The 24708-nt window shown below is 40.7% G+C and overlaps 1 protein-coding gene across 2 annotated transcripts in view; it reads left to right on the top strand.

The window, feature by feature from the left end:
• The window catches only part of ST8SIA1 (ST8 alpha-N-acetyl-neuraminide alpha-2,8-sialyltransferase 1), a 123654-nt gene that overhangs the window by 57651 nt on the left and 41295 nt on the right, over positions 1 to 24708 (top strand). Inside the window, exons 3-4 of one of the 2 annotated variants that reach the window (XM_032105415.1) lie at positions 228 to 337; positions 4324 to 4416. In XM_032105415.1, the coding sequence (XP_031961306.1) occupies positions 228 to 337; positions 4324 to 4416 (203 nt within the window). The remainder of the gene's footprint in view (positions 1 to 227; positions 338 to 4323; positions 4417 to 24708) is intronic. The other variant, XM_032105416.1, reaches the window with a different exon arrangement.

Below are 24708 nucleotides of genomic sequence, written 5' to 3'. Positions count from 1 at the left end.
CCATCTTCTGTATCACGTTTATTGTGTCCTGGTTTTGGGAGTGGGGATCAGACCTGTTCTACATGCTCTTACCAGCTAATTTCTGTACCTTTTTTTTCCTTCACTCCTAATTCTCCTTTTTCTTTTTGTCATTGAGCCCTAACAGCTCCCTGGGTTCTCCAGGAGTGGCTGCTACAAAGATGTTTGTGTTCTCCTCTGTAAAACTGGTCCTTGTTTTGTGTTGCTAGGCTACTCCCTTCCAGCTGCCACTGAAGAAATGCTCCGTGGTGGGAAACGGTGGGATCCTGAAAAAGAGTGGCTGCGGCAAACAAATAGATCAAGCAGATTTTGTCATGCGGTAAGACAGAAACCTAACGACACATTGTCCCCCCTTCCTGCTGCTAAGCCTCAGACTTTTCAAAGCTGTTCATTTGGGATTAATCAATGATATTTTGCCTTGTTGCCCTGCCTTTGCAGGATCCTTTTCACAAGCAATTTGGGTCAAAGTGTGAGGAGAGGCAAAAAAAAGGAGTTTTGGCTTGGTTCTACAAAGGGGTATGGGGTGTGGGGACAATTTGCTGGTCAGTAAAGTTATGACAACTTGTGCAGTGTCTCAGGGAGGTACTGAGGAGCTGCTTTTCTCATAATTTATGCAGTGATAGCCAGAGTGCTTCATCCTGCTCTGTGCTCTGTCCTCTGAAACAAAATGCCATCTGTGCAACCCATGGAACTCATGAGTAGGGGCTGATTTATGGGGCAAGGCTTGAGTTGGTACAAGCTAAAATCTTCCTGTGTTTTTCTTCCCTCAAGACTGAACTGTGGTTGACTGTCTGAGGAAAGGCCAAACCTCTTCCCTTGATGTGAGGTTTTTGGGATTCTTGACATTTCCTTTCCCTCCAGCCTTCCTTGATTTAGAAGAACCTGTCAGGAGAGATGTCGAACGAGCTACTGCTTTCGTGATTAAATTTGGCACTTCCTAGGTCTGCGATCCTTAAGGAAGAAAGCCAGAAATTAGTACCTCCCTGATAAACATGAACAAAAGAGACATTGTGGGGGAGAAACTGGAGGAATGCTCCAAAAGAGATGAGAATGGGAACGTCTTTGGGTTTCAGAGGGATGTATAATGAACACCCACTATAAGTCTCCTTATTAGATCCTGATGGCTTATTATAAAACCATACAAATTTGCTCTAAACCATGACTGTAATTTCTGGTTTGCATCTCAAAGACCAAAAATGCCTTCATTATTAAATGCCTGCTAAAGCAAAGAAATAGAACACATTAACGGCAAAGGGAAACATATACTTGGAGCATTTACAGAAGAGAAGATGTAAAGCACAGGGGGAGAGGGCAGCACTCTGATTGCCATTACTGCATAACTCCTTAGGTGTTCCATCGACTAAATACAAGAAACTGCAGTGTATATGCCATGGTTATATTTTCTAGAAATTGAAATGCTGTAGGAGCAAAGTTACAAAAACAACAAGTTTAAAAACAAAACAAGAAAACAGCAGTTATTTTAGCTTGATCACAAAAACCCATCTCTCTGTAGGGAGGGTAAAGCAACCATTATATGTACAGAGTTTGTTTTGATTTAGGAATAAGTGATAGGGAGAATCCTGCAAAATCCCAGTCACTGTCTGCAGGCTCTGTTGTATTAGTGATATGAAATCATATTTATGGAAAATGTTTCAGTTCTTTTGGGTTACAAATTAATACACTGCTGGGAGAAAATATTTTTACAGTGGGTGAAAAAACAGAATTTAGTTGATTTTTTTGAAATCTGATTTCTATAATGAGAGCTAAGAGAGAAGGTGCACAATGTGACTTCCATGACATTTTTCATTTTTTTGGAAAAGAAATTTGTGTAAAACCTTCAAAGTATTTCTGCAGTGTGAAATGTCCTGCCAGGTTTTGCCCTTGTTTTTTAATTCCCTTCACATGAGTTTTGATTTCACTTATGTGTATTTCCATAAGCTTTGTCATATGAGAGAAGATGGCTGCAGTCATATGTTGTAATTGCTTAGGTTATTTAATGAGTTTAAACTCATCTGGTTGCTGAGTATCTTCTACAAACACAGTTGTTCCAACAAAGAGATGAAAAGAGCAGCAGTTTTCAGCCCCTAAGGCATAGCAAGCTGCATCTGCAATGAGAAAGATGCACATGGTCTGTATGTTTTAGGTATTGTGTTTATAATGGGCTCTTCTTCTGATTTTCAAGTTTGTAATTCTTATTTCTAAGAAAAAAATTATTTCCCCCTCCCCACATGCTAATGCTTATTTTAAGAGAAAAATGTTAGGTAGTAGTCCTAAGCCATGTTTATAACTATTTTTCATGTAGTTACTTCTCAGTACCAGATAGAACAGTGAGAGAATTTTAAAAATAAAGTTTCTTGGTATGAGTCTTGTGCTTCAGTGTGTTCCTCACCTGCACAACACTCAGCACTCTGCTGACCTATCCAAGAAAATAATTGGGAAGGTCTAGCAACTGATTTCCTGCAGTTTCCTCTGGATACTCAGGCTATTTCTTAATGTTTCCTGCAGAGTAAGGTGGGAATCAGACTTACTGATGAAAGGAATTAGACGTCTTTAAATAATGCATCTGTGACTGGCTTATGAAAGAATTTTCATTATTTAGATGCTGAGATGATAAAAAACCAGGGTGAGATCTTAGTCCTTCAGAGTGCTTTTAAATAAACTTCAACCAAAAATGGTTTTTTAAAAGCTTGCCCTATGAACTTGTGTTTATTCAAAGCAGAGAGCATTAAATTGTGACCTGCCAGAGGTATTTAAGCCACCTCTCTACCCTAAGGCAAATCACCTATGAATCTTTCTTCACAAACATTTGTTTGACTTTTATTTTATTTACTTTATTTTAAGAAACTTTCTCATTAAAATTTTATCATTTTTATGTCTGAGAATTAAAATTTCCTTATGCTCGTAGCCTTACTCTTTTTTTCTTTTTTTTTTCTTTTTTCTTTTTTTTAAATGATTGCAGCTTCTGAAACCTCTTATTTTGATTATTTTTTTCTGTCTTCTTTTGAAATTTTCTAGCTTCTCTTAAATTGTGGTAGAGCAAACTAGAAGCTGTTTCTTGACTGAAATCTCAATACATTGTACACATCTTAACAAATATAGTCATGAAAAGGAGAAAATGTTCCTGGAAATTTTGTGTTTCTTGGTGAATGTGATTGAATTCATCTATGTTCCATGTAGGTTGGACATTGCTGTCCTTTTCCTTGGCATTTCTTGATTATGAGAATTTAAGCTTTTGAGAGCTGGTATTTATATGCAGATAGATGCTGATATAGCACCGCTGTGGTTTTGGTTGGGGTTTTTTTTGTTGTTGTTTTGTTTGTTTGGGGGTTTTTGAGTTAACAAAAACTGCAGAGAGAAAACCCCAAACCCCAACAAAATAAACAACTAAAAAAGCCTTTCTCTGAAAAAAATTCCAAGTTCTGCTTGTCTCTGAGAATCATGGTTTCATTTGTGCCTTTTAAGCATTCCAAATACTGTTCATGTCTTTGTTTTAAAGGAGAAATCTGAAATAAAAAAAATGTTTGGAAACCAGTTCTTAGTGTAATTTTTATGTATTGAGTAGATTTCTCCTGACTAATTTTTGGGGCAGTGCATAGGCTTGGATACTGTTTGAATGTATCTTTATGTCCTGCACCTTCCTCCTTCTCTTAGGTCTTTACAAGGGAGCTTTTAGGACTGTTCAGTGTGGATGTTTCCCTCTAGCTCTGGTTTTTTTGAGTCTTGATTCTCTGCTTCCCAAAGTAAATTTGTTCAATTGCTTTGGCTTTATTCCATTATCCCCCTGCCCACCAGAACAAGATTGTGAGCAGAACTGACACATGCATATTTAAGAAGCCACTTAATTGTTTTTTCTCTGTGTTTTCTTGGTAAATTCTACAAGAGGATGGTACCCCACAGTGTAATATTAAAAATGCCAGTTATAATGCTTGTAATACCACAGAATGGTAGTATGAATCTGGAGCCTGATACTGGTAAACAAGACAAAACAGAGTGAAAACCAGAACTTTAAAAGAGTTTGAATTTTAAAAGACAGTTTTTCTATAGATAGTAACAGCCTCTTCCACAGCCTTTCAGCCTGTCAGAAATGTCAAGTATATGCCTTTGTTTCTGCTTAGCAGCTACACAGATCTCATCTCTGCAAAAGGTTTTATTTCTCTATTTCCCCACAGTCTGGTACAAAAATGCTTATAGGTGCAGTGCAGTAGGGAACAATTGTAGCCTGGGCCAGTAATACAGCATTTTTACATCTTCTGAAGCCTATCAGTCCTGAATGTCATTTAAAACCTCGACTGTCTTTGTGTGCAGGTGCAACCTTCCTCCTCTGTCCATTGAATACAGCAAGGACGTTGGATCCAAAACCCAACTGGTGACTGCAAATCCCAGTATAATTCAGAAAAGGTAGAGAGTATATTTTTCCTTTTCTGGTTAGGGATAGACAAAAAGAAAAATGCTTCATCTGTGTTATAAAATCAGTGCATCAGAGTTGTGTTCTTAATAATCTGATCCTGGAAGGGGGTCTGGAAAAGGTGAAATAGGCAATGGTTTGGTGTTAGGTGAAATAATTAAAGACTAAACCTCTGATCCTTTCAGTATAAGCAGGGAAAGTAAGGGAAGTATGTACTGATGGGTGCCCCATCCTACTCTGCTGGTCAGGCCAGCTGACTGCTGCATCCCACAGTTAATGAAGATGCTAATTTGGGTTTCTCTTTGTTTCAGCAGAGATAACCTCTGGGTTCTCACTGTCTTTGCATTATTTGTTTGATACTGACTTACAGAGTGTGAAAGGGGTTAGGACTGCTTGGCAGGGTGTGATCATACAAGCTTCACTTTCTTAGGAAACTGGGACAAATTGTGTTGTTTATTAGAGTTGGTTGAAATTCTCCAAATGTCAGTCACTGATGAGAGTGGGGAAGAGGGAGTAGGGAAAAAAATGTCAGTGCTATCTCTCTGATTTTGTCTTCCTGAATTTTAATTGCTATGTTCTTTGTTTATCATCTGGAATTAGGTAGCTTGTTCTCAGACAAAACAAGGTCTGGTAGTAACCTGCCATGTTCACTGGAAAACACAAGAGAAAAAATATAAACCAAGGGGATGAGCAGGAAATTATCAGGCATAAAGAAATGTATAATGTGAGTACTGGGAGGTGATGGATTGTGAAAGGAAGCAAAGCAGAGAAATTAAATACATGGTAGAAAGTCAGGTGTTTTAAAAAGAAGAAAGGCACTGGCTTGGAAATGGATGTTTGAGGGTATTTAAATGTAATATTTTTCCTCTTTCAGGAATTGAAGGGTTCTCTAGTTTTGTGTGGGGAAGAGATTACAGTCTTTGACAGAGTAGAACAGAGAGGGCGAGCAAGAAGGAAATGGAGTAATAATGAGCTTCAAGAGCTGATTGCAAGCAGAGAGTGCCTGAGTAAGAGAAGGCACAGCAATGCTTGTGGGATGAGATCAAAGCAAACTCCCATTGGCAGGGGATGGCACCAAGTGCGAGGCAAAATCAGGGAGTTATGCAGGGCAGTGGACCTGAAGACAGGGAATCTGAAAATCCTGTGGTTTGCAGATGGCTAATTGATTTATGAAGTGCAATGAAATGGCCAGAACATCCCATCAAGGAAAGATCAGTTTGGCCATGGCATTTGGGAGAAAATGAAGTGGAGCAGTGTGAAACACAAAGCTTGCAGAGGGTTTTACAGTTTTCAAGGCAGAGGATTATTTAACTCAGGCATATTTGGTTTGCACCCTCCCCTCCATCAAGGCCTGCAGTAGAAAGCTGACTGTAGTTACTATTTTTGAACATAAAAGGAAAGGAGTTTTAGTGATGCTTTGAGGAGACTGTGGAGCTACACTGGAGAGACTGTGGAGCAAGATCGGAAGGATAGAATGAGGACATGGTTGAAGAAGCAGATGGAGAGAGTGAGGTGCTACTTTGTGAGGGGTGGATATCACAAGGAGGAGTGGAGGGCAGTGGGAAATAAGAAAAAAGAGAGGAAGAAAACAGTATTGTGATTAATGTCAGTTTTCAAAGGGAGTGGACAGTAACTGTGATGCAAGACCTTGGATGAGAGAGTATTGTAGAGCATATGTGCATGTGTATTGATTAGGGGGAGATACACAACCAGTAACTGAGAATGACATGTAACAAATTCATAGCACTGAAAATTGGCAGAAGCCTCCTTTAAGGCTTTGCTTCCTCTGCCTGGTTAGGAAGAAATGTATTAATTTTTAAAATTTTGTTAAATAATTGACTGGTGTTTCCTGTGTGTTGCCCAAAGTCATTATTTTATCTCCTGCATGTTAAGTTAGCATGGGGGAAAAAAGGTTATATCTTGAAAGTTAAAATAGAAAAAAAAGACTACAACTCTATCACCACTCCTATGGAAAGAAGCTTTTTAAGGAATTAAGGTTGCTTATACGTCCAGACTTTCATGAAATTCGAAGACATTCAGATTTGTGACTGATGCATCTGTTCGTATGCTTTGAGTTATGTAGCATCACATAATGGAATTATTCATTGTCATTCTTTTCCTCTCCTCTTGTCCTTACTTGAAGTATATTGATATTGATGAGGCTTGGCATCTCAATTATCTCTCAAGTGTCTTATGGCAGGTTTAGTGAATTGGTCCTGCAACACTATTAATGGTTTCTAAAAGATTTACCCTTACCAGATAATTTATGGTGACGCATGTTGAGTAGGGCAAAGTTTTCATACCAGGGATGTGGAAGCAATTTCCTATGTGGTCTAAAACCAGAATAAGTGCCTTTAGAAAATCAAATTGTTGTCAGTAATTATTGCAGAGATACCATTTCCCTCTCAATTTAGCACCTTAGGATGGAAGAGTCACTATCTTAATCTAGGAGTATATTGACTTTAAAAATTACTTCTAAACATTGCTTTTTGCAAAATGTAGAGATCAAGTTCCTACTCTGTTTTCAACAGGAAATGTGACTGGTAGTACAGTTTTCACTCGTGAAATATTTTGCTCTGTTCTGATTTTGATTTGAATGTCCTGCCCTTTGAATGTCCTACCCATTTGGGTTAGGGGAATGTCCTACCCTAACTTCAATTGGTATAATACAGGAGAACTGACAATAGATGTACTGTGGTAGAAATCTTCCTGTCTAAGAGGATGTGTGATGACTGTCCCAGCTTCTTTTTTTGTCTAAAGTTTTTCACAGGCATCTCTTTTCAGTTAATATTGGAACTCATAGTCCTTCACTCCTGTGTGACTCCTTTTTCCACTTTGCATTCAAAACTTAGCTTGTCTGCCAAAGCCGGTGTTGAGGTTGCAGTTGGGATTGAAATGTTGCATAAAGCTGCTCCTGGGGCCAGGGTGACCTCTCCCACCCTCTAGCCCTGAGTATTGTTCTGGGACTGCAATCCCACATCTTTGATGTTCTCAGTCCTTTCCCCTACCATCCTACTCAGCTTCGCTTTGTCTGCATGGAACCACTTTTTTTATTTTAGGTTGTCCTGGATTTTATTTTCTTTCCATGAGTAGCTGCTGTAAGTCCCTTCTAGGAAAGAGGCAGTGTGGTAGCAAGACCTGTGATGTGCCTACAGCGATTCTTAAGACTCTGGGAAAAATCAACAAGGTTATGTCACTTACAGAGGTTGTTTCTGTATTCTGAACAGTTTTCTACAGCTGTGGAGAGGGACGAGTCAGTGGACATAAAAATGCTTAGGAGGCAGTGATGATTTTTGACCAATGACATAAGATTTTTAACGAAAAAATACAAGAGTTTCTGGATGTGGATTATTATCTGTTTCTAAAGTCACTGGATCTGGGCTGTTTAGGAAAAGCAAATTTTATGAATTTCTTATCTTCACCAACTCTTGCAAATGTCATACAATAATAATTTGTCTAAACTTCTAATTAAATCTGCAAACAGATGCTGTTTGCAGCAGTATTCCTTTCTAGTGCCATGTCTGCTTATCTGTCTAACCTATGCACACTTATATCATCAATGACATGGATAAAATACTCCGAACAGATGTTTCCCAGCATTCAGGGAGTTTTAGACCAGCTGCTGATGTTTACTGGTGAGTATTTTATCCATGAGCTGTGTATTTCTGGCCTGTGTGGAAATATGAACTTCCGTCACTGAATGGGAACATTTTTCTTTCAGTAAATTAATTCACCTTTTTGATCCCTGTGATATTTGACAAGGTTTGCTGCATCCAGTGTCTTGAACTAAAGCATGATGAAGGAATTAGACTAAAGACTAACAAATGCAGTGATTCTGCCTCTCAGCTTGGAAATGCCAGTTAAATATTGCTGCTGTTTATTAGGTTCCCAGGGCTTTTGAGTGGGATTAAATTTGCTTTCCGGTGTCCCTGCATTTTAGAGGCAATTCATAATCTTGCCTGGATTCAGTCCTGAAGACATCTCTGAATCCAACTGACTTAGACCATTAAGAATAAAAAGAAGCAGTAATTTAATTTGATAAAAGCTTCCTTCATCTTTGATTCAACAAATGTACAGTATTATGCCTGTTGTTTACGCTCATGAAAATGGTTTGTGAGAATTCCTCTTTACTGTGTCTCCATGTAAAAACTACATCTTCTTTTCCTGGGTAGTTACATTAATATTTGGTAATTGCAAAAGAGCAGAAAAAGAAAGATAGAAACCTACCCACAAAATATGTTCTTGAAGGAAAACCTTTCATGCTTATCTTGTCCTTTGTGCTCAAGTCAGATAATGAGAAGATCTTTCCCTGTAAAGTCAATTAGTCACTAGATTTTAAATACTTCATATAGAGGTTCTTTTTTCATTCCTGGTGTCTAAATATATCTCAGATTATTTCACTGAGAAGAAGTCCAAAGTTATAAGAATAATTCTTTTAATTCACATTTTATGTTCTTCTGCCAAGAGTCTCTGAACTTCTGTGCCAACAGCAAGGGGATAATATTTCTGGGAAGTACTTCTTAAGAGGCAAGACTGTGATACGGAGGTTGCTTGAAACCCCATTTGTTGGTAATCAATTTTTTTCCCTCCTCTAATACAAAGTTTCTTTAAAAACCTTTACATTTATAAGTGATGCCTTAGTTTCTCTTTGTGAACAACATCTATTTTTGTCCTTGTTTAAACAGAAAAGGAAGCGAAACATGGGGATGGAGGGGACTAGCCCAGTGCTACCACCAGACCAAAGGCAGGGCCAGGAAAGAAAACATCCAGAATTTCTGGTTTGCTTTTGTATTTTCTTAGCTGACAAACAGAAATATGTCGAGTTGGAAAAAAGTCCTGCTCTGATTGGAACAGTTTGTTGCTATTATAGCCATGTTTTGACCCCATTTAAATAAATGGCTTTTACTCTCTTATCCACCCGCTCTTAACCACAAGATACAGCAATGAGCAGGAAGAAAAAGATCCAGGAACCCTCAGCCCTAAGGAAAGTACTGTTGGGTTTAGAGGTGTCTCAAAATGCACCATTGGCTCCAAAGAGAAAGGTCAGGTGCTGTTGCTGAGATGAAAAATAATGGGGTGACATTTTGGGTTAGGGAAATGGGAACTTGGAGGAAAAGTTGTTTAATCTGGTAGGAGAAAAGAAGGGAGAAGGAAAGGCTGAGGAGAGCAGTAAGAGTTTTCTGAGGGTACATTTAGGGATGTTAGCTCATCAGCAAAAGCAATTGTTAGATGTTAGGATGAACTTCCCAGAGAACCTACAGAATTCTCCATGTTACAGTCATTTAAAGGACAAATTGATGTGGGGATGAAATGGGAAATTATAAATGAGATCTCATGAAATCATGGTTTGATGCTTTTTCTTAAACAAAAACAAATGTTTTATTAGTAGCTTTCATAAAGCAGAGATAGAAGATACCAGGATTAAAATAATCCATTTGGATTTGTGATTGAAATATCCTCAAATTTCAATTCTACTGTGTGTTTATTGTAGGATTGGAGAGGAATAGGATGCCTTACTCTACACATGCATTTGTAAGTCTCTTGTCTGGGATTTTGATGATAATCATCGTTATCTCCATTGTCAATGACACTTTAATTGCAAAATCTTTGCCTTAACAAAATCACCAATGCTTGCGCATCTGTGGGGATATTCATTAAAACATTGTCTCACACATTTTCATTTTCTTGGCAAGCTATGGCAGGAAGACTGTTGCTTTTCATTCCTCCCCCCTCTCCTACCTCCTGGTGTCTTCTTCAGACCACTGTATCCAAGAGTCTGCCAGCACTACCAAACAGAGAGACAACCAGCTGTCTGATTTTCCATTATTAGGTCTGTGAAATGGGAAAACTATATATGTCCTTGAGAAAATAATGCTTTTAATTAAGGTGATTTTTTTTCATCCTTATATTCCTGCAGTAGGACTTGATATGAGAGCTTCTAAATCCTACTATCAATATGTGGAATAGCGTAATCAAGTGCCTTATATTTAAGTATGTGACTAATATCTTCAAAGTCATTGGAATACTTTAGTGTCTTGTATGGACAATCCAAGTTTTTTCAGAGTAACATCTCCAAAGATTTTTAAGTGGCTAATCCATGTTTAAGTAACCAATCTTTCTTTACAGTCTTTGACGTTAACCTAGATTTTTTTTTACCAGTATTGCACCTCTTGGATATTTTCAGATACTGACTGGAAAGCAAACGTGTATATATATATATATATATATATATATATATATTTTTTTTTTTTTTTTTTTTTTTTTTAATGAAGATACAAGGCATTCTGCAATCTGAAGGACTGCAGATAATGAGAACACAGAATACTGCTACTTCTCTGTAGTCTGCCAGATTGTGACTGTTGGGGTTTTAGTTTAGTTTTAGGTTTTTTTCCTGTTAAAGGAATTTTCTCCCATAGGCATGTTGCTAGGGGACAAATAGCTGTACTTAAGAAAGACAAAAAGGGGGGTGGGGCGGGCCTGGCTACTCCTTTGTCTACACCTGGGTGTGAGGTCAGTTCGCTCTGAGCATCCGGAGAGAGAAGCTGCAGAGAAAGGAGCTGCTGCTTCTTTCTTTCGCCCGTTCTTTCGTCCTGCTGGAAACAACGCCGGGACCCCAAAAGCCGCCTTCCCTGCCCTGCTGGAGGCCGGCCTGTGGCTGCCCTGCCCCGCTGCTGCTTTGAGCTTTCACTACGCTGTAGCCCTGCTCGCCCTGCCTGCCTGGGCCTCCGTGGGGTTTTCCCATCTGGATACATCTCGTCTGCCACCCGGGATTTGTGTTCGTCCCTGCCACTCCAGCCTGCCGCTCTAGCCTGCCGTTCCAGCCTGTCGTTCCAGCCTGCTGTTCCCGAGAGCCCGGGATCGGCTGCCCAGGGGTTTGTGAAGCCTTTGTTCCATCCCTCCCGGGATCCCAGGGCACCAGTGCCGCGTGCTCCCCGAGCTCGCTCCAGAGCGCCCCCTGCAGCTGCGGGGGAACCATCGCACCTGCCCTGCTCACCGGGAGCTGCCAGCGCCCCTGCCGGCTGCGAGCGGAACTGCACCCGAGGGGAAAGGGCCTGACAGCCGAGAAGGCTGGGGCTGGGTTTGTGATTGTTTGCTGTTACTGCCATAGTTCTTGTTGTTTTGTTTGACTGGTTATATATATATATATATATATATATATATATATAGTAAAGAACTGTTATTCCTATTTCCCACATCTTTGCCTAAAGGCCCTTGATTTCAAAATGTAGTAACTTAGAGGGAAAAGGGGTTATATCTGCCACTTCAAGGGGGGCTTCTGCCTTCCTTAGCAGACACCTGTCTTTCAAAACTGAGACAGTGACATTCCCACTTTTTCTTTTGTTCCTGTCTCTAAATAACTTTCACGGTTTGCAGCATCTGCAGCTATGTGATCCCATAAACTTAAAGAAAACCTGCAAATTCAGGAGATGGGCACACGAGTGTAGAAATTATCCTTATAGATAGCAGGCCAAAAGCTTTAGGTTAAAGCACAGATGTCAGAGGCAGAAGCGTTAGTGTCAGTTTTCTCATTAAACAGCTGGAGATTGCTGAGAATGAGATAACCACCTGAGAAGGCTGAATCAGTAGCACTTGGAATAGATGCTGAAGGAAAGGATGAATGGAGAGAGAAATGCCTGTGTGGAGTCCTTTAGGGGAACCGACTCTCCTGTGTAAATCACTGTAGTACTTCACAAACTTAAGGGTTTTTTAGGTAAACCAGAAGGTAGATGAATCTTGAGAAAAGTTTATCAGGAGTTTATAAATAAATAGCCAGAACAGTATCAGAACCACTAAGGAAGAATTTTTGGGACTTTTTTCCAGATGTTCTTAGGAGATTGTATAAAAAGCAAAGTAGTGCCTTAGGAGAGGTTTAGATTAGATACTAGGAAAGATTTTTTTTCACTGAAAGAGTTATAAAGCATTGGAACAGAATAGCCATGGGGAGTCACCATCCCTGAAAGTGTGAACAAAATCTATGGATATGGCACTTGAGGACCTGGTTTAATGGTGAAAATGGTGGTGGTTGATGGCTGAACTTGATTATCTGAGAGGTCTTTTAAAACCTTAATGATTCTATGATTCTGTCTGTATTAAAAGAGGGGTGAGGGGGTGGGAGAAATCAAGGGCAGAAGGAATCAGTTATTCTGACTTGGTTTAGTCCACAGAAAGAGAGTGGAAAATGATTAAACATGGGAGAAATATCTCCATACTCAGAAGGCCCTTCCTAGGAGGTAACAAAGAAGTTAAATGGCATCATCATTGAGGGAAAAGTATTGTCAGGGATTAAAACCTATTTTCAAAGCCAAGGTGTGCAAGGTATGAAAGCCAAATTTCCAAGTCTGTCTCAGAAAGTTGTGAGTTGCTGATCCTGATTGATTTATGTTCCATAAGAAGCCTTGTGAACAGCTTAGTTCTGACCACTCTAGAAAGTGGTTTTAAACCTAGAGGCAGGCAAGTGGGAGAAGAAAGTGTTGAGCAGCTCTACCCAGAGGCTCATTACTGTTCATTAAGAGGTCTTTGGAGGAAATGTTCTGATTTTATTGTAGAGATGTCTCTGTTTCACTTGTATGCCAGCTGAATAAACAATTAGGTAGTTGTGTATATGCAAAATGGGTAGAATATTTATGGAAGCCAGCATTTCAAAATGACACATCAGGGAGAAAAAGACAAGTTTTGGAATTTTTTACCAGAAATCTTTGTTTTTTCTCTTCTGAGTTAGTTGAATTTCTGAAGCTGGTCTCAGAGCAGCCAAGACAGTGAGTTGTGATTGCAGGGTGTTCCTCTAATGGTTTCCCTGGGCCTCAGGTGGGATTTTGTGGTGAAGAGGGATTAGAGGAATTCAAACAAACATGTAACAGGTGGCCTAAAGGGGCATCAGTTCATCCACATCTTCCACCAGAGACCTTAATAGCAGGAATTCCTCTGCAAGAGGGTAAGAGGACCTCAAAAGGTGGATGGTGGTGACAGGGAAGAGAGTTTAGTGAAGAAAGAAGTCTTGCTGTCTGTGGTGCTCCTGGTGTGGTTTCAATTCTCCCAAATGTAAATGGAGAAAACACACAGCAGAGGTGTCTGCATTTTAGGATGGGATGTGAGAGGCTGTTGTGATTATTTGTAAACAAGGAAGACTGTTCTTTCAATTTCTGTTTTGTTTTCTGACTAAGAACCACAAAGCCTTCTCCTGAATTCCATCAGCACACAGGGACATATCAAGGGATGGCATGTTGATTTGAGCTCTACCTCCTGTCAGTTTTGTCATCCCTGTGAGACTTAAAGTTTTCAGGGCATTTATTTGCATTAATTAAAGCCTGAATATCTGGGGAATAATCATAAAATAAGATCAGGCTTCCATAAGTTAAAATTTGAAAAATTAGAATACAAAGCTAGATCAGTGTGTAGACAGCTTGTAATGTTGAACTGTGTTATTACCAGCTAATAAAAGATGGAGCTGTAAAGTGGGAGTAAAAAAGATCTCCAATAGAGTAATTTTAACACTCTCCCTTGAGTATGTGAACATACAGTTGTAAGATTTGGCATTGCTGATTTTGGCAGCTGTCTATGCATTTGCATCACTTGTGCACTTCTCACTGAGGCAGGAAGGGTGCTAAAATCAGACCCTTAAAGTTCGATTCTTTAAGTCAAATTGCACACTAAAATTAAGTGTCTGTTTCACATGAGTTTTGAAACAATACACAAGAGATTTCTCAAGTGTCTTAGAATAAGAAATTTTAGCTGCTTTCTGAAATTTTTGTACAGGAAATCTTACTATTGTTTTTAACTTCATTTGTGCCAGCCCCTATAGCTGGCTTGCCTGAAAGAGTATGGATTCTTTGTACTTTAGAAGGAAAAAGAAATTAATTTTTCAGACTAGAATGTTCCACTGTGACTTTCCTACCTTTTTTGCTTTTTCTACAAGCATAGCAAACAATGTGCAAAATGACAGCCTGGTCTAGTGGAAGATGTTCCTGCCCATTGCAGTGGGGTTGGAAACAGATGATCTTTAAGGTGTCTTCCAACCGAAATCATTCTATGATTCTCTAAAAATACATGTAGTATTACATCTCCAAACTTATTTTATTACATTGTGGGAGGGTGTTGATTCTTGTGTGGTAATTATTACTCCTGCTACTCTTGACAGGCCTTACTTCTAAACAAGACAGTGTCTTTCTGCCTGGGTTTATGCCCAGAGCAATGTTTCTAATGAGTAGCAGTGGTGAATTTGTACTCAGAATACTCTTAGCTGAATTTTTCAGTGCCCTGCCTGTTTCATGCAGCAGGTTGGCATTGAGTAACACTGATATGAAGCACAGTGTAGAACAGAGAGCTGAACCTGTCACTGTTTCCATGGCAAAAGTTCATCCTGTGGTTTAAAATATTGTGGCTCATTTAAAACTTCAGTCAAGATTTCCTTCCTCATTCTGATCTGACTCTTATCAATTTCAGTCTCTGCTCTTACTACGCAGTAAGGAAGTGCTGTAAATCAGTAATGTAGATTTATACCAGATGGTTGTATTTACTATCCAACTAAGAGGGAGTCATCTAATGTTACCTTTTCCAACCCCATTCCAGGCAGAGACTGGCTAAACACTGTGGGTAGACTTTTAAATCCCCACATCTAAGCATGTAATTTGTAAAATTCTTCTGGAGATTTGCATTGCTGAGGTGACTTTACCCAAGTCTTGGCAGTGCTGCAAATACACAATGAAAGCAGCTATCACCTTGGCGGTTTGGGTTGAAATCTTTTTTAAAGCTGAGCTTGAGGAGGACTCACAGAATCATGGAATGGCCTAAGTTGTGAGGGATCAGCCTCTGCTTAAGCAAGGCCACCTAGTCCTGGCAGCCCATGTATGCCTTCAGAGATTATTAGAAAAAACTTGAAGTCTGGTCTGTAGACATACCTGTAGCACTTTTCTACTCACTCCCAATGACAATCGTAAAGGCTTTCAAAAAGAATAAAAGACAAAATAGAGTAATCAGGATAAAATGATGGAACATTACTCCGTTTTCTTTTTATAAAGGTCAGCTCTGTAACTGAAAGATCTATTTACACTCTTCAAGGTAAAAGGGTGTGATTCTTAGATTCCTTAGACTAATTAAGCTTGCTCTTTGATATGGTAAAGAGTTGCTTTTCAGATATTTCTGGCCAGTTCGTCCTACCTTCCATTATGGTTATGCCAGACTAATGTTTGGGGAGGAAGGCAATCCAAGAAGTAGCCAGATTTGAATCCTGACAGTGGGCTTGTTGAGCAGTAGTCACGGCAAGAAAACAGTAAGCAAGCTTTATTTTTTAAGAAAGCAATTGATTTATAAAACAAACAAACAAAAAGCCTTGCAACCAAACATACCATTCTCTTATAGCAGTTGCAGTGATCAATTTTGTGAGACCTGGGCTTTGTAACAGAAGATACAAATTTACTCAGATATATATATATATCAGAGGTTGTCAGTTAAATACAGTGAAGACCTAGCATCAGTGCCAGGTTTGTTGTAGGCTTCTGTTATTTGTGGAAGATAGGAAGGATGAATAGCCAGAGGAAAGCCCTGTAAATCTGAATCAAAGGTGGACCTTCTGTGCTGATCAGAATGTGATCATGCTGCATGTACAGATCCAAGTGCTTTCGTGAATGTAAAGCACAGCTGTGTTAGCCAGCAAAGCTCATTGTTCTCTAAATGGCTCATTCAAGGAGATGGGCAGCCCATCATCTGCTCAGGCTCTTCCCATCCACCCTAAAAGGATCAGGTAAGCTCAGTTTACTCTGGGGTTGCCCAGCTGGAGCTTTAGCAGGTATGTGCCAAACAGATGGATATCCCAGGAGTCCTAGTTGCACTCTGTTCTCACGTCGTCCACCTGTGGGATCCAGGCATGGATCAGCGAGTACTTGGAAGTAGAACAACACTAAATCCAGGTGTTCATATTGGCATGAAGGGGCCTGGATACCGCTAAGGAAAACTAGAGGCAGTTCAGAACTGCAGCTCCTTCACGGGTTGTCTCTTAGCTGGAGTCCACTCCCACCTTGTTCCAATCATCCTCCTACGGAATGATGACTGAATCTCATCCTTCTGTGTCAGGCAGGAAGGAATCTTCAGAAAAGCTGTGGAGCTTTTGGGAGGAAGGCATGTTTGACAGCGCGCGGCAAGGTTTGAGTCGGCCTTTGGGAAAGGCTTCTGACTGCTGGTTCTGTAATGGAGAGCAGGGACCAAAAGGTTTGTTTATGGGGCGTGATTTAAAAGATTTGATCTCCCTCCCACTTTAGAAGGTGCATTTTTTGTAAGTTTAAGTCAAGCTGCTGTTTACATTCTGGTGCAGAGGTGAAGCATTTAGGAAGGTGGACAAAATACCCCTGTCCCTCATTTTCAGACAGGATAACAGAAACACGAGGGAGCTGTCACAGTCCAGCAGTGAGTCATTGAAGTCCAGAGCAGCATATCCCTGGTTCTTTGCCCAGTCTTTGATCATAAGTGTTTGCTGCGGTACCTCATGTGAAGAAGACTTAATGTTCTTGGCTGCTCACACAGTTTCTTTCATGAGTATTAAATCTGCATAAAGAGATTAATGAGACCTGCCAGGAAATCTGTTTCTGTCCAGAGAGTTGCTAATTGCTGTTCACACACTGTCAGGATATTGTAGGGTTTGGTTCTCATCTCTGATGCTTCTTCCTCAGATGCAGAGGTGCACATCAAGTGACAAACTTACTGTCCAAGAAATTTTCCTCTGGCACAGTGGCAGGACCCTGAGCATCCTGCTTTCCTACGAGCCAGTGATGTGCATCAGGGATGTGTCTCTGTTAATTTTCCACAATCACTGAGGAGCCACAGCGGAGAAGGACCTTCAACATCCTCTTTTTATTTTTGTCAGTGTTCCTGCATGTTGCTGGGTCAGCTAAGTTCTACAGTACTGTTTGCCCTTCCTCTTCTTTTGCCCTTTGCAACCTTGCATGAAAATACGTCTCTGTGACATGAAGCCTTAAATAACCACCATTAGCAACAGTCCTGGAATCCCAAGGAAAAAGAATCATAAATTAAGAGTGGTGGTGATTAATTACTTTAAATTATTTACTTACTTGGAATAAAGTGGGTGTGAGATATCAATGGGGTTTTTTTCCCTGTGTGTGCTGACCAGTTGCAAAGGAAAATTCTGTCCTATAGAGTGAAGTGCCTTTTAAGGGACTGATTCCTTCTTCACATGAAGGGAATTCATGCTTGACAGCTTCCAAATTGTGTTTTGTTGTCTTCAGGTGGCTCTACTGAGGATCTGCTGGCAATGTTTAGATAACAGAGGTAGGAGAGCTGAAGCCCTGACTCAGAATTTTCTGTATGAATTTTGCTTGTCTTGCACTATTCAGAAAGGCTTCTCATTTCCTGAAGGACACTCAGTGTTCATAGTGGCAGCAACATTCCAGTGGTCAGGGCAGAAACTGGGAAGCAAGGTTTATGTTGTGTGCTAACTTTCAGATGTCAGGAAAGATCTTTTGCTTTAGATAATTTGTTTGAGAAATTGGCTGTAATGTTACTAGCAAAGAAGGGGGGTGGTTTTTAGAGTAGGGGTGGAGTTCCTGATGACCTTGGTTAGAACTCGCGTAACATTTGCTTAGAACTGAAGGGAGACTGCTTTTGCCTTTGTAAACAGGGTGAAGTTCCTAAGTTGAACTGGGATATGAGGTAATCTAATTCCCATTTTCTATTCTATGCTTTATTCAACCATTTATTCTGGCTTTCAGTGTAAACATTTTCTAGCTGGGAGTGTGCATGGGGGCTGAATGCAGCCTTTGGAAACCTTCTGTCCAGTCTCGCTTTCAGTGGAGGAGATGGGGGATTGCTGGTCCAGCAGCAAACACAGTCTGAGTAGCCAAGAGACTCTCCTTCCCAGCCCAACAAAGTGAAAATTGCTGCTGCTGAAACCAGGGAGGAATGGGGTGGACTGACAGGCAGAGACAAGGTGCAGGAAGAGCTTGGGGGCAGGGGGGGGGCCAGTGTTGGCAGATAAGATTTAAACCCCAGATCTACTTCTCCCCTTTCTTTCGTTGTGTTTTCCCCTTTTCTCACTGAAGATTTAACACCAGATCTGTGTGGAGGGAAGCCAAACTATGTCAGTGCTGCAGGGTAGTTGGCCAGGATAATGTATGGGACTGATGTGAGGGTAATGTACGCCCTCAGGAAGGCACATGGTCCCTCTGTGTTGCAGATAGACCAGCCATGAGCATGCTTCTGCAGCCTCTTGGCAAAGACTCATCTATGAATTGCTCATAAGGGTCTTTGCCACTTCTTTTAGTGCAGTTTGCCAGAAGTTTTGAGCCATGCAAAGTGACAGAGGGGTTGCCTGCATAGACTATGATCAGTGAGTGCAAACTGTTCAGGCAGCTCTGACAACAGCAGCCTCAAGAAAGAAGACATCCTAGGACGTGATGAAGGGATGGCTTTCATGAGGGTGGCTCACTAATAGAGTCAGGAATATGTTGTCAGTGGTTTTCTGTGCATATTGTTTCACTTGGTGAGAAAAATTGGTACGAACCTAGATTTTCCCTCCCTTTGTACACTTGCTCACAATAGATAGGAAGATTTATTTTTAAAATATTTGCTGTAAATTTGCCCTGAATTCTAGAGCAAATTAAGGAGAGGGGAGAAAAGGGGTGGCTGAATAAAGAATTCGTTAAGTAAACTGTATATAAGGTAGGAATGAATCAAGTATCTCCCATCTTGCAGCAGCTGTCGACTTTGAATGAGAACAGCTTGAATATGGAATGTTCAGTGCTTATAACAAACTGCTTACAAATTGTATAACACAGGTCATTTCAACAATTAAATAATTTCAATGACTTTTTGATGTGCACATGGATCACTGAGTGGGCTTAGGATCACTTAGGAGCCCTCCTAAGAACTCTGGTCCTGGTTTATTTGCTCTGCCATATTCACTTAGCTCTGAGTCATGGTTGATGCAGAAACTATCTATGAGTCTCTTCTTGATATATTATATTATATCATATCATATCATATATCATATCATATCATGCAGCATGCTTCATGCCATATAAGCCTTGACTCAAAGATCTGGCTGGATTAGCCATGCAGGCACAGCTGGAGTTACAGATAATGAATAACATCCTCAGCTGGTGTATTATATCCATATAATTCTAGGGAAGCTAAGGGAGCTACACTAATTCTCACCATCTGAACAGCTACAGTTCCTGCAATTGCTCTCTTTCTCACAACTGCCAAAGCTTATGTTTGTGCCTTTGTGCTTCTCCAACGGAACTTAATGATATCCCATGTGCCTGAATGGGGCAGAGTGCCCTACAAACAATAGGCTTTGTTTTGAGTCGGTGAGTGTTAGTGTTGGGAGCTGCCTTAGCCTTTCCTCAAAATTGAGGTGTGTGCAGCACTTCCAGAGGACCAGATTTAGGTCAGTTGTGAGGTACTTGTATTTTTAACTATACCCTTCATTAGTGATGGAGGTAGGACTGAACTAAGGCTGGTTATTTAAATTAGTAATTCATAAGCCCACTTCATACCACAACCCTTAATTAGAGACCGATTCCCCATTTCTTTACCATTTAAATTATTTGCACTTGTGTCTGCTTTCCAGCTGTCCACAGTCAAACATAGACAAATACAAATTATTACAGAAATTTATTACATAAACAAGTCTGTACTTCTTAAAAACTCAGGTCAATAATTTCTGAATATTTTTCAGAAAAATAAGGGGTTTTCCCTAGTCCCTGGGAAAATTTTTATTACAAAAAACCTACACTCCAGCATTATTTGTTGTTTTGGCCAAATGTATTAAAAGGAGTAGTTTGAACTGTTTTAGCCCTCCTCCAAAACCAATCCTCTTCAGTCTTTCAAAGACAGGACAAGCTGCTTTACCTGGTGAACAATGTTTGCAGCTGCTGTATTGCACTTCTTTGATAACTATATATGCATCTAAACATTTTGGATGGAAGGACACATGAAAAATGTAGCCTAATTCCCATCAGTTAAGGTCAGCAAGCAGAAAAACTCTGAATCAAACTCTTAGTAGCCTTTTATTTTCATTGTAGTGTTCTATCTCCCAAACCAGTTACTCTGGATTTGCAATTATGTAATTAAAAACAGAATTTAGGTTTGTTTTGTAGGAAAACTCAACTTATTAGGAACCAGAAGCTACAAGTTATTAGCTGAAATTGTAATTTCTTGTTTTTATTCAGTGATGAACTACAGAATGACTAAGACAGCCCTTCTGGCAATGATTAACCTTGATAGAAACCTTAATGTTTCCAAAAGCCCCTCACTCTCAGTTCCTATGTATTTTCCAATGCCTATGCCTTTAAATTCATGTGGTTTCTCTAAAGAATGCGATTGGATATTTTTGTGGTGCATAGCAGGGAAGGCTCCTCTTATTTTGCATCCTGACATTATGCTGACTACCCATAAACCAGCTTTTGGCCACCAAAACACTAACATTCCTTTTTCTAGGAATCAGCCAGTCAGTAACGTGTTTGGCAGCAGCAGCGTATTATAAAAAAAAGACTCTGTTACCCCATTTATAATTTACTGCTGCTTCATTTTGCTTTTGCCAGGAGACATTTGGAGCAGTTTGAGTATGAGGAAAAGCTCCTTTACCTTGGATGTAAATATCCAGCATGGGTGCAGTTTCACAGCTTTGCTGTTAGTGAGAACAGTTTTACCTGGTCAAAATGTGAGGGTAAAAATACAAATCTTTTTGCTGAGCACTGAGAACTGGAAGTAGCACCTGGCAATCGTAGGCTCAGACAGAGCAAACATCTGAAGCGCAAGAGCTGATGGCTGAGCTGGACAGACAGACAGCTCACGTGTGGCAGCAGTGCCTACCTACTGTTTCACCCTGTTCTAGCAGAAGTTAAACAGGAATTTATATCCTCCCTGTAGGACATTAGGAGATCCTAATCTCCATTCAGTTCTGCTCTGAAATAAGAAAATACTTTTTCCTGTTTATTTACTGTTCTAACAATTTAAAATTGAGCTAATGAGTAGTTTTACATCTTTAACTTTTGATGTTTAAAAAAATTCTGATTAAAAGATAATCAACTAATTTAGGGGTGATCAATAATTTCCTCAGAAAAAGCATTTTTACACCAGTTGGTAAAATCTCTCAGAATGATTCTTCTTCAGGAAAACTTTGAATTTCTGGCCCCTTTCCATAGACACACAAGGGCCTTATGCCTTACGTGTGTATTTATTTACCCAATGCTGTACATGGATTTAAGTGCCTCATTCCTAGCTGTTTGCTACTGATTTGAGATGGAATTTGTGGAGTTTGGTGCATGTTCCATAGCTCAATTCATCTGCAAGAGTGGCTTTAGCGAAGTTGCAGAGCTTGGGGTTGAACCAGCTTTCACAAGTTTCATTTTCCCAATTTTCCTTGGAGGTAGTAACCCCTAGCAGGAGGTGAGAACAAACACTTGGGAAAACAGGTCATTACATTTTAAATCATCACAATGAATGTGAGTCAGAGCCTCTAGCAATTCTGAAAATCCCTCCAACAGTCTCTGTTTAGCTTTCCACTGTGAATTGCAACTCCTATCAAAGAGGCATCCTTTTGTCTTGTCCTTGCAGTCACACATCAAACCTGGGAGGATTGTTCTTGTGGAGCTGACAGTCACATCTGCCAGCACCAGTGTCTCTTAATATCATAACCTGTGGATTTTAAAAAGAATCACCCCTGAAGTGCATTTAAAAGTGAGAAATCAGCAGTGATTTGTGGGAAAAAAATGCACATGTGCAGGGAATTTCAAGTTGTTCAGAGAGTGACAGAAGGACAGATGGATTCGGCCACGCTGTGATATCTGGAGGGAACATTATAGTCCACAATTTTGAATGTTCCACAGACAGGGTAAGTTTTTCAGTGAAGTGGCATCAGCCTGTTTGCCTCAGCACTGCAAAAGTTTAGATGATCTTTCTAAGAGTTCCCTGGAATGGAATGAGAGGGAGAGCTTACAGTAAAGCTTTTTTTAAATCAGCAAAAGGGGGAAGTTGATCCCTGAATTACACGACAGCCATGCCAGATAAAAACGGATCAGAAAAAGCTGTTTTCAATATCAAGAGTTTTCTCCCCAGATAACCAAAAATTTTCTCTCATTCACAAAAAAGAAAATGTAATTTTTTTTTATTGCCCTGATAAGCTGGGGCAAACACATGATTCAGTGTGTTCCAGGACTGAAACAGGGCTCAAGGTCTTTGATTATTTCCTTCTCTGTTACAAGCAGCCCTTTCTTCCCCCAACCCTACGCCAGAGTAAGAAGTCTGGTACATTTAGCAGAGTCACAAAGAAAGGGATGGTGTGTCTACCTTGCTTCTGGCGTAAATCTACCTCCAGGAAAGAAATACTGCATAAAAGCAACATTTCAGTGATGAAGGTGAAAGCATTAGAACTGCTTGGACTTTACATGCTGTTCTGCACTCATTTCTCCTTGGTCTCAGTACAAATTAAATGAAAGAAGTTCTATAAATGTGTGCTCAAGAGATCTGAGAGTGAAAGCTGTGTTTTTGTCTCAGGTTGAGACAAGTTTAGGGGGAAATGCCCTGGAAGGGACATCTCTTCCACAGAAGATAGGTCTCAGCACTTCCTCTCCTCCACCGATGCAGAAGGAATTTCTTGGAGGAAAGTGAAAAAAAAAAATTATTTAACAAACAAAGTGCCCGCAGGGCACAGGAAAAAAAACCCCAGAAGAATAATGTCAGATAATAAACCTCCTCTCTGTGGAGAAAGCTGGTGGATTTAGAGTTCCCTCTCTAGCTGGCTCAGCCGCTCCCAAGGTCTGGGGCTGGGATGTGGTGTTCCCGCAGCCTCCTCACTGGTCCACAGGGTCCAGTGATCTTGGTCTCAGATCACAGCTAGTCCAAATAGTTCCAGAAGTTACTGGAGGATTTTGGTATACCAGTATGCAGTCCTGGGAAAACTTTTTGCCTCAGCCCACAAGCTGTCTAGAAACAGGGAAAAAATCTCTCTCCCGCTGCAAGCAGAGCCAAGCAATATGGGGGACTGTGTGAGTCCTTGAACACAAACCGCGCTGAAGAATTCACCCGGCTTCCTCCCCACCTCCTTTTCCTCAGACCCAGTAAAGCTGCAGGACCCATTTTTGGGCATAAAGCAGACGATAGGGAAATACGGTATTGTCATAAAATCACCCCAAGACAGATTTGAAATCCCAAAGATGATTAAAGCTTATTTCCTCACGCTGTGGCATGGGTCACTCTTCCATGGGCTGCTGTCCTCCAAGGACAGGCTGCTCCAGCCTGGGAGCAGGGCCCCCTCTCTCCACTGGGTCTCCCACTGGATCACAGCCTCCTCCAGGCATCCACCAGCTCTGGCATGGGCACCTCCCCCAAGGGCTGCAAGTGGATCTCTGCATCCCCCGTGGATCCCCATGGGCTGCAGGGGCACAGCTGCTTCACCATGGTCATCACCACGGCCTGCAGAGGCATCTCGGCTCCGGTGCCTGGAGCACCTCCTCCCCCTCCTTCTTCACTGACTTTGGTGTCCCCATGTTGTTTCCCTCACATGTTCTCACCTCCTCCTCTTCTCTGGCTAGTAAAAACTGTGCCCACTTTGTTTTGATTTTCTTTAAATATCTTATCACAGAGGCGTTACCACCATCTCTAACTGGCCCATCCCTGGCCAGCAGCATGTCCATCTTCAGAGCCATCAGGGATTGGCTCTGCCAGACATGGTGGAAGCTTCTGGTAGCTTCTCACAGAAGCCACCTCTGTTGCCCATCCCGCTACCAAAAACCAGGCTGTGAAAAACCAACACAACTTGCTACAAAATAATTTATCAGGAAACATTATGAGATTTTACTTTATGCTGTAAGTCAATTGACAAAGGTCCTTTGGAGAGGTTTGTGGGGAAGGAAGCATGTTACTAAGATGCCTCAGTTTAATTGTTACTTTGCTAGTGTTCTCATAAGCAAAATAAATGCTCTTGCTGTCATGGTTGCGACTCCCATTTGCCAGGGAATGAAATGTGAGAAATTAAATCAGAGTTTTCATTTATGTATTTATAAATCCAAGTCTCGCAGAATTAGGTATCTGAGGTAATGGCTAGGGTTGCTTTTTCTTCCCCAGAGCTTTCCTCTGTGATAGATGTTCCAGAATTTTAAACCTCCACAAGCCCCAGCATCTGTTTGAGCATGGATGCAGGTGTGAGTTTCAGCCCTCTGCAGATTAATCCAGAAGATTTGAAATGGGAAATGGGAGCAGCCTGTGTGGATTCACTGCTGTTCACTCATCAAAACCTGAAACCTCTACCAAACCACCAAAAATCAGTGTGTCCTCAT

Source organism: Corvus moneduloides, chromosome 4 (assembly GCF_009650955.1).
Source record: "Corvus moneduloides isolate bCorMon1 chromosome 4, bCorMon1.pri, whole genome shotgun sequence".
In the NCBI taxonomy this organism is placed as follows: Eukaryota; Metazoa; Chordata; class Aves; order Passeriformes; family Corvidae; genus Corvus; species Corvus moneduloides.
This window is presented reverse-complemented; position numbering and strand designations above follow the sequence as displayed.